This window comes from Ascaphus truei, chromosome 4 (assembly GCF_040206685.1).
Source record: "Ascaphus truei isolate aAscTru1 chromosome 4, aAscTru1.hap1, whole genome shotgun sequence".
Taxonomy (NCBI): Eukaryota; Metazoa; Chordata; class Amphibia; order Anura; family Ascaphidae; genus Ascaphus; species Ascaphus truei.
In genome coordinates, this window is record NC_134486.1 from 323812704 (window position 1) to 323830952 (window position 18249).

At 46.0% G+C, this 18249-nt stretch overlaps 1 protein-coding gene across 1 annotated transcript in view; it reads left to right on the forward strand.

Moving 5' to 3' along the window:
* The first annotated feature begins 973 nt into the window (after positions 1-973).
* TMEM30A (transmembrane protein 30A) overlaps positions 974-18249 on the forward strand; it is a 30076-nt gene continuing 12800 nt past the window's right edge. The window contains exon 1 of the mRNA XM_075598001.1: positions 974-1342. Coding sequence (XP_075454116.1) covers positions 1100-1342 — 243 coding nt within the window. The 5' untranslated portion in view covers positions 974-1099. The remainder of the gene's footprint in view (positions 1343-18249) is intronic.

The window sequence follows — 18249 nt, forward strand, 5'->3', positions numbered from 1 at the left end:
CCTCTCCCTGCTCCCCCTTCCATTCCACCTCTCGAAGCTCCCCCCCATTCCACCTCTCGAAGCTCCCCCCCTCCCCCCATTCCACCTCTCTCCGCTCAGCCTATCCTGCCTCTCTCTCCCTATTGGTCAGAGCAGGGTCATGTGACCCTGCCCTGAGCTCAAAAGTCAAACTCTCTCGTCTCCCCAAGCACAAAGCTTGGGAGAGTGTGCGTTCCCGTGCCACGTGAACGTCAACATTTACATGCAAAGAGGTAAATGCGCCAAGCACAAAGCACGCTCAGCACCAGCGGGGACACAGCCTTAGGCTGCGGTCCCAGTCATGACTGTGACACGCGCGCCCGGCGGGGGGGCAGCAGGTGCACAGCGCTAACCGCGATCTGCGGTCTCCAGGAGGGAAGCTTGCGACGGGAGGGGGCGTGGTCGGGGATTTGTGGGGGCGTGGCCATCACGTCACGCGGCTGGTTCGCCCTTATTGGGTGAACCGCCGGTGGGGGTGTGGCCACGCCTCCGTCGCAAGGTTTACACTCAATTTCATTGAGTTGTAAAAAACCTTGCAGTACGGCGCGGCTGCACCTTCAGCGTGAAGGTGACTACTGGGCCCAGCCCCATTGAGGGGCGGTGCTTACACGCACAGCGCGTGGCAGTTACTGGGACCGCACCCTTAGGCCTTCTGTAAGCCACAAGTAAAATCAGCATGCGTAGTTCCCATAGTCATAGGGAAATGGGACTACACACATATAACATACTCAATATGTAACTTGTGAAGAACAGTGTACATAAGTGGTACTGTATGTAGCAGGAAAAAGAGCCTGTTGTACGGGGTAAATGGGGCTTTACCCCTTTCCCCGCTGTAAAGATGTCCGATTGCTGCTCTCCACGTGATTGTTGCCGCACAGTCGCGCATGCGTAGAGCGCGCCACTGCGGGCAAGCTCCTCTCCCTGCTCTCGCCGCCCCGCGCCTGCGCAGTCCGTTGGTGACGTCACGCGGGTTGCAGGGGGCGGGCTTGTTGTGTCCCAGCTGCACCGTGACATCCGCGCCCGCTGCCGCTGCGCTCAGTGAGTGTCCGGTCACAGCTCGGGGAGAAGGGAAGCGGCTCGCATGGCTATGAATTACAACGCCAAGGAGGAGGAGGGCGGCGGGCACCACTCGGGCGTCGGCCCCGGGGCGGCCCTGAAGAGTAAGAAGCCGGATAACACGGCGTTCAAACAGCAGCGGCTCCCGGCCTGGCAGCCCATCCTCACCGCCGGCACCGTCCTGCCGGCCTTCTTCGTCATCGGCCTCATCTTCATCCCCATCGGGATCGGCATCTTCGTGACGTCCAACAACATCCGGGAATACGAGGTACGGGGGAGGGGTATCACCGGGTATACCGGGGCAGGTGAGAGGGGGTATTCCCGGGTGTACCGGGGCAGGTGAGAGGGGGTATTCCCGGGTGTACCGGGGCAGTTGAGAGGGGGTATTACCGGGTGTACCGGGGCAGGTGAGAGGAGGTATTACCGGGTGTACCGGGGCAGGTGAGAGGGGGTATTTCCGGGTGTACCGGGGCAGGTGAGAGGGGGTATTCCCGGGTGTACCGGGGCAGATGAGAGGGGGTATTACCGGGTGTACCGGGGCAGGTGAGAGGAGGTATTACCGGCTATACCGGGGCAGGTGAGAGGGGGTATTACCGGCTGTACCGGGGCAGGTGAGAGGGGGTATTACCGGGTGTACCGGGGCAGGTGAGAGGGGGTATTACCGGGTGTACCGGGGCAGGTGAGAGGGGGTATTACCGGGTGTACCGGGGCAGGTGAGAGGGGGTATTACCGGGTGTACCGGGGCAGGTGAGAGGGGGTATTACCGGGTGTACCGGGGCAGGTGAGAGGGTCTATTACCGGGTGTACCGGGGCAGGTCAGAGGAGGTACAGTATTACCGGGTGTACTGGGGCAGGTCAGAGGGGGTATTGCTGGGTATACCGGGGCAGGCTAAGGGTGGTCATTTATGGTGCAGCTGGGAATTAAGGGTTTGCTTTATATCGCTACTTAAGGGATTGTGTGTGTGTGTGTGTGTGTGTGTGTGTGTGTATGTATATATATATATATATATATATATATATATATATATATATATATATATATATATATATATATAATGGGGGCAAATGAGGTCGTCATTTTGTTATTAATGGGGATAATGAGGCATAACTGGGGGTGGATGGGAGCTGACACTGGGAGAGGAAGGTGGTAGTTTCAGGGTGAAGGAGACAAAATAAAGTGCAGGTGCAGATATGTAACTGGTGACACAGCAGGTTGGGGCTCATTCCCCAGTAATGATACATCACTTACATGGTTGAATTACAGTTGTATGGAAATAAACAATTTTTAAGGGACCCCATCAAACATAACAATTACATGGAAACTTGTACGGAACTTCGGTCAATATGGGAATAAACAAAACACACACACAACACTTTAATGATGGCTGCAATGGGACAGAAACAATGTTTCAGGCCAAAGTTCCATATTCGGTTGGCTGTGGTGTTGTTGTTATACAGTATGTACTGTAAAGAGGCGCCAGCATGTTCTGCAGTAACATTGGTCTTGGAGATGCTAAAATAACTAAGACATATTCGGGTCTAGGATGTACTGGCTTATCTTCAATCTCGGGTAGAAAAACGGCAGTGCACTGCCAAGAAGACCAGGAGGAGGCTCACGGTTGCAAAAGCAAAAATTATTTATTCCATAAAACGATTGGACCTCCTGGTCTTCTTGGCACTGCACTGCCGTTTTTCTACCTGTTCCTGCTGCATCACCTGGTGGACTGCACGCCATTCATTTACCTGCTGTGGAATACCTCCCTGGATTCTGGAATTCAAAAGTGAGTTTTTTCTGTGGGTTGCCATACCGTTATTCTCACCATATGGGACTTTGTTTGTACTAATCATTACTGGTACCTGTGGCATTAAGTACTTGTTCCCTCAACCCTATTAGGGTAACCTTATTGTACTACACAGTTCATTGGGAGTTTCTCAACTGCAGATGTTATAATATAACTAAGGACTTGTTCTTCTGATGCACTGGCGTTCTACACATCTTAAATTCAATCTCCAATAACCATGTCCGTAACATTGTATTTATCATTCTGTGCCCATTAGTCATTAAAATATGAATTGACTTGTCATGTTTGTTTGCTTTTGAATGTTTTGCTTGTGTTTAGGTAAATCTTGTTCAGTAGTAATATGGGGACACTTCTACTTTTACATTTGTGTTGCACTGCTGTAAAGGAGGGCTTTGGGGGCACAATCATTGGTGGTCAATCAGAGTAAATTAGTGTGACTGCGGTAGCTGCTATTTTTCTTTTTCTTTCTTACCAATTGGCCAGAGATAAAAGGCTTGGGTATGTCCCGTGTATCCTGATTGTCGTGTCACAGTCCTTGCTGTCAGTTGCGATCACTTCTTGAGCAAGATACGTTTACTACAGTACTTAAACTATTACGACACAGGAAGCTTCAATTATTAATTGAAGAGCAACAAACGAACTGAGAAGTAATGTAGCAGCATTATTATTAATATAGTTTGTTGGTTACAGAATATTCCTGTTTTGGTCTTGACATGATAGTTTTTATTCTAAGACCAAAATGTTGGCGTAACGTTAATAAACTGCGATGTGTCATTGATTCTGTGGCTGCTTTGGCGCCATCTTTAGCTTATTTTGTTCTGTGTGGGACAATAAATAATCTCCCTTAATGTTGCAGTCATTTACACTTATTGGCCTACGTTTGTTGTTTGATTTTGATCTGTTTGAAACTGTCTTTTTTTTAGTCACTTGTTAAATCACGGCTAGATGAGTCTCTTAAAGAGATACTATAAGGGCAATAAGGCCCTCACAATTGTGCTGCCAGGAACAAGTAACCGATCCTTGTTCCTGGTCGCAGGTTTATCCCCCTCCGGCCCCTCCCCTTGCCGCTCCTGTGGCCAACCTGGTTCGGGGAGGCTGCGCCCCCGGTTACTGGCTGTGCCGCCCAATTGGGCTGGCCCACTTTATAACGATCCATAGATGACATTTAGTTCAATCCTAACCATATCAGTAAAATAACTGACATTTAAAAAAAAAAAAAAAAAAAAAAACCTTTTCATGTCTGAAGACACTAAATGCCTTAGTCATTTGCCATGGAAATTAGAAGGCTATTGTATTTTGTTACGGATAAGATTATGAAGGAATACATGACATCATTTTTTGGTACTGGAGACTATCCCGGTGCACTTTCAATATGTTGTTTTAGACCCTTATGGCAGCGACGGGTTTATCAGATGGAGACCTTACCTTGCAGTGCAGCCTGCACACACATCTCACACGAACTACACTAGTCATTTAGTTCTAAGTAATTATGCATCATACCATCACTCTGTGGGTCATAAGCCTACTTCCTATCTGGATAAAAACATGGAGGCGTTGGAAAGGTTGTACGCTTGTACCCATTTATTAAACAAATATACCTCACAACCGTCATTTTCCACCAATACATTCATTTCAGTTGGAATAATTAGTGCTTCTTGAATTTGTCTGTATGGGTCTTATGAAGCAAGATCCAGAAACCATAGTTAATTCATGGGAACAGTTACTGCTACCCTAATTCCTTTTTAAACACCTTTAAAACCTGATGGTTAGTAGATGGGTGGTGAGTAAATTAAGATGTATAGTGGAAACCGTGCCTGATGATATTGGTATATGTATTGGTATGGTTGTAAGGAGACTTTTAAAACATTTTACACATTAAAATAAGAGTAAAGATTTTCTAATGTATTTGGTATTTATTATTATTTTTAATTGAAATATTTTGCTATATGACCTATGACTATTTTACAATTATTGTTGTATGCAAAATACAATGTTGTACAATATTTGTTCACTTTAGTAAAAAAAAAAAAAAGAGAGAACCGCACAAATGCCAGAACAATGGGGTTTTACACATCTGCGTTTCCAAACGTTTCTTATTTTTACGTTGACCTATAACAGGTCAGGTTTTCAGGATATTCCAGCTTCAGCACAGGTGGCTCAGAGGTTTGCAAACTGAGCCTCTCTATATGAGCCACCTGTGCTGAAGCAGTGACTTACAATTAAAAAATTGCAGGCGCCTCTATTTAACTTAATAAACATGCTATCTCTGTGGTTTTGCTACTAATTATTCCCCCAAAGCAACTCCGTATAAACTGACAAGCAGAGCAAGGGATTAAAAATTTATAACAATTATTTTAAAAGGGGTAACTTTAACATCTAGATTAGCTTGGTTTGTCAGCTGACCTGCAACTCCTCACAATCTGACAGGGAGAGGAACTGAGGAGGAGACCACGTCTTCCCTTCCATCATCAGTGATGCTTCGATCACGTGAACAGTCGTGATGAGTGCCGGAGGGGCTGCGGTATTCTGGTGCAACAGTCTATGGCACTCAAAGGATTAATATGTTACATTTCTATTAGTGGAATTAAATATGGTTTGTGATTACAATATAACAAATCAAATTAAGTATAGTTTTGAATGAATTACCTTTTTTGTTTGAGTCCTGTGTTTCTTTTAGTGTTATGGAGCTAGAGAAAGCAGTTTCTTCCAAAAGACACACATTGTTATAGCTCGCGTGTTGTTTTTTTAATTAAACTGCGATGGTGCTGGCAGATTCTGTGCGATTTTAGTGTTTAATGAATAACCCTCGTAGACATTGTAGTGACAGATTTCAGCATTGGCATTTTTCTGCAGATATTCAGAGGTTTCAGCAAAGAAAGTTGTTTTCTGAGATTTATCCACGATAAAGTGAATAAGCTGAATAAGGGAGATTGGTGTTACATGGAAGTTCACATCTTGTGTGACCAACAGTAATTCTTAATTTGTCCTTGTAGTTTACAGGGACAGTCTCTCTTTGGACCAAAGTAAACTAATGATAGAGTTTTATTTGTCCTTTTTTTTTTTTTTTTTTTATATATATTGGGATCTTACATTGACATAATTACACATGTGAAAACCAAAAAAGTGTTATCAAATAGCGCTTAAATCTAATCAGTGATATTTCTTTAAGAATATAATCAGTGATATTTAAAAAAAAAAAAAAAAAGTATATCTATATCATAATATCTAATGGTGATAGGAGGAAAATTAATAGAAATACAAGTCAGTGAATTGCAGCTCAACCCTTAGGCTAAGGCCACGCTGCACACGGCCGCCTTGCTTGCCGGCGGCGCATGCAATTCACTGCACTGCGATCTGTAGTGATTTTTTTCTGGCACGGGGGGCGTGGCCAAAATGGGTGGGGGGGCGCAGTCATGACCTGAGGGAGCGGGACCATCGCACAGCGCTTCAGCCCCACAGCAGCCCCTCAACTCCACAGCAGCCCCTCAGCCCCTGCAATTGACCGCTCCCTGCGGTCTGTAGGGAGCTGGGGGTGTGATTTGAGCAGGGGGCTCTCCCCCCTGTCCGTCCTTCTCCCCCCTGTCCGTCCCTCTCCCCCCTGTCCGTCCCTCTCCCCCCTGTCCGTCCCTCTCCCCCCTGTCCGTCCCTCTCCCCCCTGTCCGTCCCTCTCCCCCCTGTCCGTCCCTCTCCCACCTGTCCGTCCCTCTCCCCCCTGTCCGTCCCTCTCCCCCCTGTCCGTCCCTCTCCCCCCTGTCCGTCCCTCTCCCCCCTGTCCGTCCCTCTCCCCCCTGTCCGTCCCTCTCCCCCCTGTCCGTCCCTCTCCCCCCTGTCCGTCCCTCTCCCCCCTGTCCGTCCCTCTCCCCCCTGTCCGTCCCTCTCCCCCCTGTCCGTCCCTCTCCCCCCTGTCCGTCCCTCTCCCCCCTGTCCGTCCCTCTCCCCCCTGTCCGTCCCTCTCCCCCCTGTCCGTCCCTCTCCCCCCTGTCCGTCCCTCTCCCCCCTGTCCGTCCCTCTCCCCCCTGTCCGTCCCTCTCCCCCCTGTCCGTCCCTCTCCCCCCTGTCCGTCCCTCTCCCCCCTGTCCGTCCCTCTCCCCCCTGTCCGTCCCTCTCCCCCCTGTCCGTCCCTCTCCCCCCTGTCCGTCCCTCTCCCCCCTGTCCGTCCCTCTCCCCCCTGTCCGTCCCTCTCCCCCCTGTCCGTCCCTCTCCCCCCTGTCCGTCCCTCTCCCCCCTGTCCGTCCCTCTCCCCCCTGTCCGTCCCTCTCCCCCCTGTCCGTCCCTCTCCCCCCTGTCCGTCCCTCTCCCCCCTGTCCGTCCCTCTCCCCCCTGTCCGTCCCTCTACCCCCTGTCCGTCCCTCTCCCCCCTGTCCGTCCCTCTCCCCCCTGTCCGTCCCTCTCCCCCCTGTCCGTCCCTCTCCCCCCTGTCCGTCCCTCTCCCCCCTGTCCGTCCCTCTCCCCCCTGTCCGTCCCTCTCCCCCCTGTCCGTCCCTCTCCCCCCTGTCCGTCCCTCTCCCCCCTGTCCGTCCCTCTCCCCCCTGTCCGTCCCTCTCCCCCCTGTCCGTCCCTCTCCCCCCTGTCCGTCCCTCTCCCCCCTGTCCGTCCCTCTCCCCCCTGTCTGTCCCTCTCCCCCCTGTCTGTCCCTCTCCCCCCTGTCCGTCCCTCTCCCCCCTGTCCGTCCCTCTCCCCCCTGTCCGTCCCTCTCTCCCCCCCCTCCTGGAGCCCCCCTCCTCCCCTCCCGGAGCAGGGGCAGCCTGCGAAACGGGCACCAGAGGGGGGGGGGGGGGCGGGCGCTATGCACGGCTGCACAGACAGGATAGCTGCCTCCCTCCCCGTAGCCGCCTCCCTTCCCTCCTCATTGGCTGACTGCTGCACCACGTGACGCGTCAGCGCTTCTGATCACCAGAAGCTTGCAACATCGGCCGGCTGACGCGTCACAGCTCGCAGTCAGCCACATCTGAAGGAGCCAGCGGACACCTTCAGACTGGAGGAAAGGAGCTGGAGGCCCGCGGCCGCAGCGGGACCAAAGCCTTAGTCTGGATTGCTTTCCCAATCCATGTAATTCTTTGATGTTCAGGGAGTGCAGTTTCACTCCTGATGAAACCTTGGATAAGGTGAAATGCGTAGAGTTTATCCAGTGAAGATCGAGTGGGAGGCTCCACGCAGTGTTACCTGCTCGTTTACAGCTGCTTCTGGTTTTCCATCCGGGGATTCAACCCGTTAGTGCGGGGGATGGACGGAGCGGGTGCTACAGTGTACCGGGGGCAGAGAGATCGCTCCAAAGTTTCAACTGTTGGCGTTTATCATATAAACTAAATGCGCATATTGTTCTAACACCATGTGAGTGTATTTTATATTTTTACTGCAGAAAAAAGTTTTTTTTTTTAGCAATTTATACTATGTCCGCCTTTCTTGTTGCATGCTACGAGGGTTTCTATACAAGGCGTTCCTAGATGTGATGACGCAATAAAACTGCATTGCAAAGAAACCTTTTTATATGCACCATAATACTGAGAAATTTGTGAGTACAAATTTTGTTGGATTAGTGATATTCATCTATTAGATTCACTTCAAAACATATTGCACAATCTTCTGTATGTTTTTTCTTTACATGTACCTGTGCTCGCTCCCTTAACTACCTGACATCTAAGAATTACACAAATGCTTTGTTTCCACATGAATACAGTTTTTTTTGTTTTTTGTTTTGCGGTTGTCTAGTTACAGATATTCACATGCCTCTCATGTCCTTGTTGTGGATTTCCCATTTTCCTAAATTCAGTTTATATTTGAATTGTTCAACATTTCTAAAGAGTATTCGTGTTAAATCATGACTACGAAATAAACGTAAACTTTGTACAACCTTGCATTTCATGATACTATAAAAAGGAGTCAAGGACAAGTTAAAAGTATATTGAGCATTTCATAATAATGACCAAATGCTTTTGAATGTTTTTTGTGATCTTTACCTAGTCTCTCTTACAGTAAGTCTTTGTGAACTGTTGTAAAGACAGGGTGATTGTTCATCAATCCTTTTGTTTGGTTTATATGTTGTAATTGCAGTATCCAGCGTGATAAAGAGAGTAATTACGAGATAAGGTTAGAATTACACAGGACCCAAAGATAATAGAAACTTTTTTTCACGGAAGCAATAATAAAAAAAAAAAAAAAAAAAACTATTGAATCTTTCTAAAGAGGCCAATTAACTTGTTTGGTTGTGTCAAATAACCTTGTCCCCCTGATGTGGCCGCTCCTTTAATAGAACTATGTCAGATGTATTGTGAAAACAGTAGGGGTTTTGGGGTCCTGCTTACCTGTCCGTACCACTCTTAACTCGGAGCAGTAACTAATATGTATGTGTATATGTATGTCATATTTTGGTGTCTGGTTTAGACTTAAAATTTAAAATATAATTTTCAACGAGAAGTGCAGAACATTTTTCTGTTTAAGTCTCAGATGTAATATGAATAATACCCTGCCTTCTATCTAAAGTCTCTTGGCCCAATTCCTGTGGCAACCTAGATGTTGTCACGGGAACTGGGCTGAGATTGCCTTGGTGGAGGCCAAGTGACTTTAGGCTTAGTCCATAGAGACTGAAGCCGTGCGGAGGCGCGCTGAGGCTGAGGGAAAGCGATGCTTTCCCTGGCCTTGGAGCGCGCGACGTCCGTGGGCGTGTCGGGGGGCGGGCAAGTGACGTCACGGAGCTGGTTCGCGCTCATTAGGCAACCGCTCACGTGACCGGCCCTGCGCTCCGGCGAGCTCAAAAACTAAAGATTTCTTAAGACACATGCTTCCGCAAGCGTGCGCGAGCCCCTGCTAAAGCCGCTCTCATTGCGGCTGTATGGGCTCAGTGCCGAGTAGCAGCGCGCCTAATTTATTAGAGAGAAGGCAGGGGTATTATGTTATGGAATAGTTACTTAGTTTGATGCACTAAATCCCACACAGTAAGTGAGCATTGGGCAGAGAGAGTCTTATTTGAAGTCTGTAAAAACACAAATGATCTAGATGTGACAAAGCTCCTGGAAAGGAAGTGGATGTTTGACAAGCGCCAAAAGAGATGAACTTTCTGGGTGCTCCGCGTGAACCTTTTCAGATTCTCTGGCTGTTATAGTGGTCCACCTAATCACTTCCAAGTAAAATACAATTAAACAGTGGGGGTTCTGTTTGGGTTCCTGCAATATCAATACAATATTGCTTCAAAGCTAGAAACTAGTGGGACAGTTTAATGCAGATTAGAGTGTGTGATCAGTGCCAGAGAAAAGGTAACTGAGGCCTGATGGCTCTTTTGGCATTGCTGCAATTTTCTTTCTTTTGTTTTTGTCTAAATAGGAAATGTTATTAAGCATCTTATTTTCTGAAACACGTTTAATTCTCACTATTGGCTCTCCCATGTGAGGACAGTGATATCCTAAAACTCCCATCTGATTCTGTCTGCCATGTTCTGCTGTCCCAGGCAGCAAAGAACTTGCAGAGTTGGGTTGCCTATAGAAAATGTACGGGAGAGCCAGGGGAGTACACCTTTTTTAAAAAGGAGTATTCGCCAAAGTTGAGTAGTGACCATAACCTTTTACAGTAGTTTTTATATGCTTTTAAGTAAACCAATGGCTTTTTAAAATATACACGTTGTTCGTATTTTTTATGATGCTGTTCTGTATTTACCAAGAAACAAGTTGCATGTAGGCGTGTGCATAACTGGGTGAGGAACACAGCCGCAATTCTCAGAAATGCACATTGGCCCCATCCTTCTCCGTGGGAGAAGGACCGGCTCAGTGAGTAAAGACACCGACTGGCACTGAGTTTGAAGCAGGGGTGCCTGGTTCAATTCCCGGTGTCGGCTCATTGTGACCTTGGGCAAGTCGCTTTATCTCCATGTGCCTCAGGCACCAAAAACATAGATTGTAAGCTCTACGGGGCAGGGACCTGTGCCTGCAAAATGTCTTGTAAAGCACTACGTAAAAAAACTAGCAGCGCTATACAAGAACATGTTGTTATTATTATTATTATTATTATTATCTGATAAGAAACCAGTCCCTGGGCAGAGCCTTCAAATGTCGGTGCAAAATAATTAAATAAAAACCATTAAAATAAATTAACATATTCACTTTGGCCTCACTCTCTCCTTTCTAAGGGAACATTTCTTCAGTTAAGTGTAAGGACCCAATTTAGCACTCGAGTTCACACTCTGTGGTGTTTAGTGATTGAATTAAAAACATGATCTTTATTAAACAACATATAAAAAAAGGGTCCAACGACGTACTGAAGGTGAGTTGATCCTAAATATAGAAAGCCATATTGGCTCTGGATCAAAAAAGTTAATATGTGCCAGATGGTTTTAATAAACCACTGGTACTGTTGCAACACAGTGATCCTAATGCGAACCTGTGTAGTAGGTGATTAAAACAGGGGTGTCCGGGTAAGTACTGGGATTGCAGGTCACAGTATCATAATATTTCTGTATAAGATGTGACCCAACTGATAAACATAAAAACAAATATACCATGTATATCAGTATTGGTATTGCTTGATCAGCTATGCTTCTCTATGATAGTTAGTATGCCCCTATCAGTGACACATGACCTGAGGTAACCCTCTGGATATTGTACTCCTGGGTGTATATACCTGTGTTAACCAGCGTGGTTCTAGTCAGAGAGTGATGTCCTGGCTATGGTTGTAACAGTAGGTCAGTATCCCAGTGTGGGAGACACTGATAGTAGGGGCAGGTAGGTAACTCTTTTAATAGGGGTTTTTAAACAGAGAGCTGCGTGATTGTAGAAGCTGAAGTGAACCTCACGGATATGCAGCAGCACACCAACGCGTCAGAGCAGCTATGGTGTACTGCAGGTGAGGCGGCTCAGTGCTAAGATACCGGAGCACTATCCCTAAAACCACTTTGAAGAGGCTAACAGTGACCGTCGGGGCACTTATAGCCTATGTGAGACTGCACTCGCAGACTACCGCATTGACTCGCGGTCACACAGATACATGCGGAGGCAGTCCTGATCTGCGCGTGCATGTATGTCCAGAGAGCCGACGCGCGCGTTTCGCGAGGGGCTTTTTCAAGGCAAAGGGTTAGTATCATTGAGGATACCCTGCAGGTAGGCAGGTATATATAGGGCCCCCAGTGATGACGTCATAAGTTAACCCCTGGTGTGCCGAGGTACGTTTGGTCCTGAGATGAAGCACAGTAAGTATACCAATGTTTTTAACTACATATCCAGCACACTATTAATAAATAATAAAGATCTGACTCAATTATGTGTTATTCTTGCCTTATTGTCAGAAACTGGCAGAGTGAAGTGATAATTCACTTCAGATCTGCTGCAGGGGTAGTGGAAGTGATGTCCAAAATGATCATGTACATATATGCACTATGTTCTACTGTCAGGGTCCAGAGGAAGCCCTGTGATATAAATTGATGTCACCGCTCTAAGGTGGTGATAATCTGTGTGCAGGATTGGGGAACCACCCAAAGGCTCAGGTTAATGGCATTCCGACAGGCCAGTTCCTTCGACTCAAAAGGAACTGTAGTACTAATCAGGAGTATGAAAAACAGTCAAAAATAATGATGCAACGCTTTGTGGATAGAGGGTATAGCCGGAAGACCATAAAAAAGGCTTATAAAAGAGCAAAATTCACCTCACGCCAATCCCTGATCAAGGATAAACCACCTAGCCTATCTGACAAAGTGATCCGCTTTATAGGCACATTCAACCGTGAGTGGCCTCAGGCAAGGGCCATTCTGGAGAGACACTGGCACATCCTAAGAGCAGATGATCTTCTTAAAGGTGTCACCAAAGATCGTCCATCCATGACAAGCAGACGAGCTAAGAACTTGCGGGACCTGTTGGTCCACAGCCACTATGAGGAGGAGAAACCAAGAACATGGATACCACCAAAACCCACTGGATCGTATACATGCCAGCGATGTAAGGCATGCCAGTACATGAACACCACAAAACAATTTGGAAACTGGAATGACACCAAAACGTACCCTATACGCAGTTTCATTAACTGCCTCAGTACAGGTGTCATATACCAAGGCAAATGTGTCTGTGGCAAAGTCTATGTGGGCAAAACAAGCAGATGTCTTAAACAGAGGGTACTTGAACACATAGGCACCGTGAGGAATAAGACCGATAAACCCCTGTCAAGACACGTCAATCTATGTCATGGTGGAGATCTCAAGGCCGTCACCTTCTGTGGGATTGACCATCCAACAAAGGGTATGCGGAAAGGAGATTGGGACAAAGTTCTCCTCCAAATAGAAGCCAAATGGATATACACTTTGGGGACATTGGCACCTAGAGGCCTGAATGAAGGGTTCCTTTACACCCCATTCCTATAGGCAGGGTGTACCTCTCTATTCAGACACTATTTGAAATTCTGTCATACCCACCGTATACACAGCTCCGTGACATCACCATCTGCACATGAATATATACCAACCATTATAGCCATGTTTGTAAAAACAGGCAGTTCCCCAATCCTGCACACAGATTATCACCACCTTAGAGCGGTGACATCAATTTATATCACAGGGCTTCCTCTGGACCCTGACAGTAGAACATAGTGCATATATGTACATGATCATTTTGGACATCACTTCCACTACCCCTGCAGCAGATCTGAAGTGAATTATCACTTCACTCTGCCAGTTTCTGACAATAAGGCAAGAATAACACATAATTGAGTCAGATCTTTATTATTTATTAATAGTGTGCTGGATATGTAGTTAAAAACATTGGTATACTTACTGTGCTTCATCTCAGGACCAAACATACCTCGGCACACCAGGGGTTAACTTATGACGTCATCACTGGGGGCCCTATATATACCTGCCTACCTGCAGGGTATCCTCAATGATACTAACCCTTTGCCTTGAAAAAGCCCCTCGCGAAACGCGCGCGTCGGCTCTCTGGACATACATGCACGCGCAGATCAGGACTGCCTCCGCATGTATCTGTGTGACCGCGAGTCAATGCGGTAGTCTGCGAGTGCAGTCTCACATAGGCTATAAGTGCCCCGACGGTCACTGTTAGCCTCTTCAAAGTGGTTTTAGGGATAGTGCTCCGGTATCTTAGCACTGAGCCGCCTCACCTGCAGTACACCATAGCTGCTCTGACGCGTTGGTGTGCTGCTGCATATCCGTGAGGTTCACTTCAGCTTCTACAATCACGCAGCTCTCTGTTTAAAAACCCCTATTAAAAGAGTTACCTACCTGCCCCTACTATCAGTGTCTCCCACACTGGGATACTGACCTACTGTTACAACCATAGCCAGGACATCACTCTCTGACTAGAACCACGCTGGTTAACACAGGTATATACACCCAGGAGTACAATATCCAGAGGGTTACCTCAGGTCATGTGTCACTGATAGGGGCATACTAACTATCATAGAGAAGCATAGCTGATCAAGCAATACCAATACTGATATACATGGTATATTTGTTTTTATGTTTATCAGTTGGGTCACATCTTATACAGAAATATTATGATACTGTGACCTGCAATCCCAGTACTTACCCGGACACCCCTGTTTTAATCACCTACTACACAGGTTCGCATTAGGATCACTGTGTTGCAACAGTACCAGTGGTTTATTAAAACCATCTGGCACATATTAACTTTTTTGATCCAGAGCCAATATGGCTTTCTATATTTAGGATCAACTCACCTTCAGTACGTCGTTGGACCCTTTTTTTATATGTTGTTTAATAAAGATCATGTTTTTAATTCAATCACTAAACACCACAGAGTGTGAACTCGAGTGCTAAATTGGGTCCTTTCTCTCCTTCATCCACTACAGTTTATACCCAAAGCACCGTTCATAATACCACTTCATTTAGGCTGTAGCAGGGGTTCCCCTACTGTCTCTATCAGTTAAGTGTAAGGTAGATTTCCGTGTTCGGTTGTTTTTGATTCTGACTTCTTTTCCTCTGAGACTTCAAAATGGGAAAAAGCACAGTTAAGAGCTGGGGATGTTCTGAATTGAAGTAATCTCTCTCTTAACTTGATACCCTGGCCGCTTCCTCTCTAACCTTGTAACCTTCTCAAGGTTGGGGTTGGATGTACATCTAGTAATAACTGGCATGCTACAGAACAGTTTCTTATTCTACCAGGAAAACCATGTTTATGCAAACATGTTTTATAACTTTTCAATTGCAGAAGGGGCCTTGAAGCATAACGTTAGTCTAATTATGGAATGTAACATTCTGTAAAACATGCATGACGAGCGCTCCTTGTTTATATCTGGTAATTTTTCTTCACATGCCACCTATTTGAGATTATAGGTATGGGGATAATTTTGTTAGAAGCCTCTTGAAATATTCTCTGCAGATGCTGATCTCATTTATGAACATGGGGAAAAAAAACCCCGTTAAACATAACTGAAAATGTTAGTTTTGTGGGGAGGGGAAACCATTCTGAATATGCCTAGTAACAGTACTGATATTGACAAATATTTAGTATATAATTAATGGCTGCAAATAATTATAGCCTTTAAAATAAACAGAGGGCTGTTAGTGACTAGTAATTCTTAATTATAATGAGCAGGTGGAAAAACCAGGGTAGAGTGCACAGCCTTCCTCCACTTTGCTTAATACCTGGAAAAGGGTTCTTGCTGGTCTGGAAACATTGCTTTATTCATAAGTTCATATTTAGTTTTACGATTCTTGCATATTTGTGGTGTGCTGTGCCATTTTGTTTTGCTATTTTTCAACATGGAGTATTGGATTGCAATTTATGTGGCATTTACTTCCCAGTGTGATCTAGAAGCTGCCAGAGAAAATAGAGGGTAGTGGGAAGGTAAACTATAACCTGTTATGGGTCATTCATATTGAAGGCAGATACAAAGTCATCCCAACTCATTGGTGTTTCCTTAAAGGAGCAATCCATATATATATTATATATTGCATATTCTATATACTATATTTAAAAACAATTATCTGTTCTGTAGTTTTAGATACTTACTACGTAAAAAAAGAATTTTTTAAATATATTGAGCATCCTTTGATTTCTATAGCGGGTTTTAGCCTACTTCCCCAACAGTGCAAGATCTTTGTAACACTTTCCCGTTTGTGATAATGTGTTGCAAATATTCCCAGCAGTTTGAGCTGTGAACTGTAACAATAATCAAAGTTACCTTTGTAACATCAGGATACATTGTAGCTGCTGAGTTACAGTGACAGAGTGTTTGATTTGAAACAGAAAGGCAGCCATTTAGTAAACCCTGAGAAACAGGATTTTGCTGATCGATCATAGGGAGAGCTAAACAATCGGCAGCTTGTGTCATTCATTTTCAATAAAGATAATCAAAGGCTGCATATATTAAAATAAAACAAAAATAAAGATTAATTTTTGTAAGTGCTGCCTTTTTAAACTGTTAAGGATTTAAGTTTGACTAACTATTCAAGATTATTTATCATATGTATACAGTATTTAATAAACTCTGGCCTTAGGGATGTTGTGTTTTGTGTAGAGGTGAATAGAAAATGGACATAATAAACACGAAGGCTAATCACGTGTTTATGCCACTTGGCAAGTTTTTGGTTATGACTTCTGTAGGCAGTGACGTAAAATGTGTCATGCTGAACATGCAGTTTGTAATAACTGGTTCCATCCGTATGTGATCATCCCATAAATCTAATTAAGCGCACAAATGAATAACCTGTGGTTGTCCAACCTGTCCCCATGAACCTCCCATCAAGATCAGGTTTTTAGAATGAGGGTATGGATGTCGGCATATCCTTTACATTAGTGATGTACCAGGTACCCGGCACTATTTTCAGTACCTGCAAATTGCCCGGACCCGGTACCGGGGGCTGGAACACGGTACCGGGTAATTTCCATTCTGTTCTACTCCCTCGGTCCTCCTCATGGAGAATGGCAGGAGCAGAGCAGCAGAAGACTTACCTGCAGCTGGCGTTGGTGGGTGAAGAGTGCTGCTGCAGAGGGTGAGGAGGACCACGGCGACATCCTGGTGGCAGTAGGAGCAGCGGAAGACATCCTGGTGGTGGTGGCAGCAGAGCATGACATTCTTTAGCCGGTGTGAGCAGCAGAAGACATCCTTCACAGCTGGTGCTGGTGGGTGCAGAGGAACATGTGACCAGAGCAGGAGCATTACTATTGGACAGCCATCTCCTCCTCGGCTGTCCAATAGTAACACTCCTGCTCTGATCACGTTCCGCACCGGCTCTGAAGGATGTCTTCTGCTGCTCCCCCTGGCTGAACAATGAAGTCTGCTGCTCCCACCGCCACCGCCACCAGGATGTCAACGTGGTCTTCCTCGCCCTCCGCCACCTGCAGGTAAGTCAAAACTACCCAGTCGACTAACCAGTTACCCGGTCAGTATTTAATTTTTTTTTTCTTTTTAATTATTATTTATTTCTTTTTTCCCCTGGGTACCCAGTACTTGTTTGGACCCTGTACAGCACTAATTTACATATAAAATCCTGGTCCTTCTAAAAGCAATGGTTAGCCTGCTCTTGGTGTAGGTCTGTAGGGAGACATTTGATCGCCATTTACCCAACCCCTCCACCATTTATGACTTTTCTTGATTACATGTGGAGAAAGTGTTATCATAGTTGGTCCTGTTTAGGAATGAGGGGGAAACACAGACAGATTTTTATCAATGAAAATGTAATTCTCTGCATGCATCTTGACATAAATATATTGTGAATGACTAAACATTCAAGGTCACACTTTCAGTGGGTACGGACAGCAAATTCCGTGGCAGTACTTGCGTCTCAAGGATCACAATTTAGTGCTGGATAGCTGTGATGATAGGGGGTAACCAGGCTCTAAATAAAGGTCAAGCCCATGAATGGTTACCTCTGAACCGTGTCTCAGGGTTCAGGAAGTCAGCTCTTGAGCCCAGTAATTGTGCATTTGACAATATGTAAAGTGCGACAAAGAATTTTTGTGTTTTTACCTTTCAGGGATGCCAGTGAGTAGGGTTTGCTAGGGTAGGAGAGGGGGGGTGGGGTTGCAGAGAAATTGTCAGAAGGTGCCTAGGTAGTTTGGGTCCGGAGTTGTTGGTTCCCCTAAATATGTACCCGAGAATCATGCCTGATTCTCGGATACATGTAGGCACATTGCCCTGGCAATATCTCCCCTTGAAAATGCTTGCGTGACTCACCACTAGGGTTCCCTTCTTCAGTATAGCCTTGAAAGATAAATGGGGCAAAGGGATGCAAAGTGTCCCTGCAACTATGAGGGGTCCCTAGGTTAAGGGGGATAGCCAGTTAATGCCCAGGTAGCCCAGAACCTGTATTGGGGTTCATGGACAGTCCAACCATAAGTATAAAGTTGTGGGGGGACTCTTAGAGTCCAGTCAAAGTCTCTTAGATACTGTGTTGGGGAATAAAGGCTAGTAGAAAAATAAA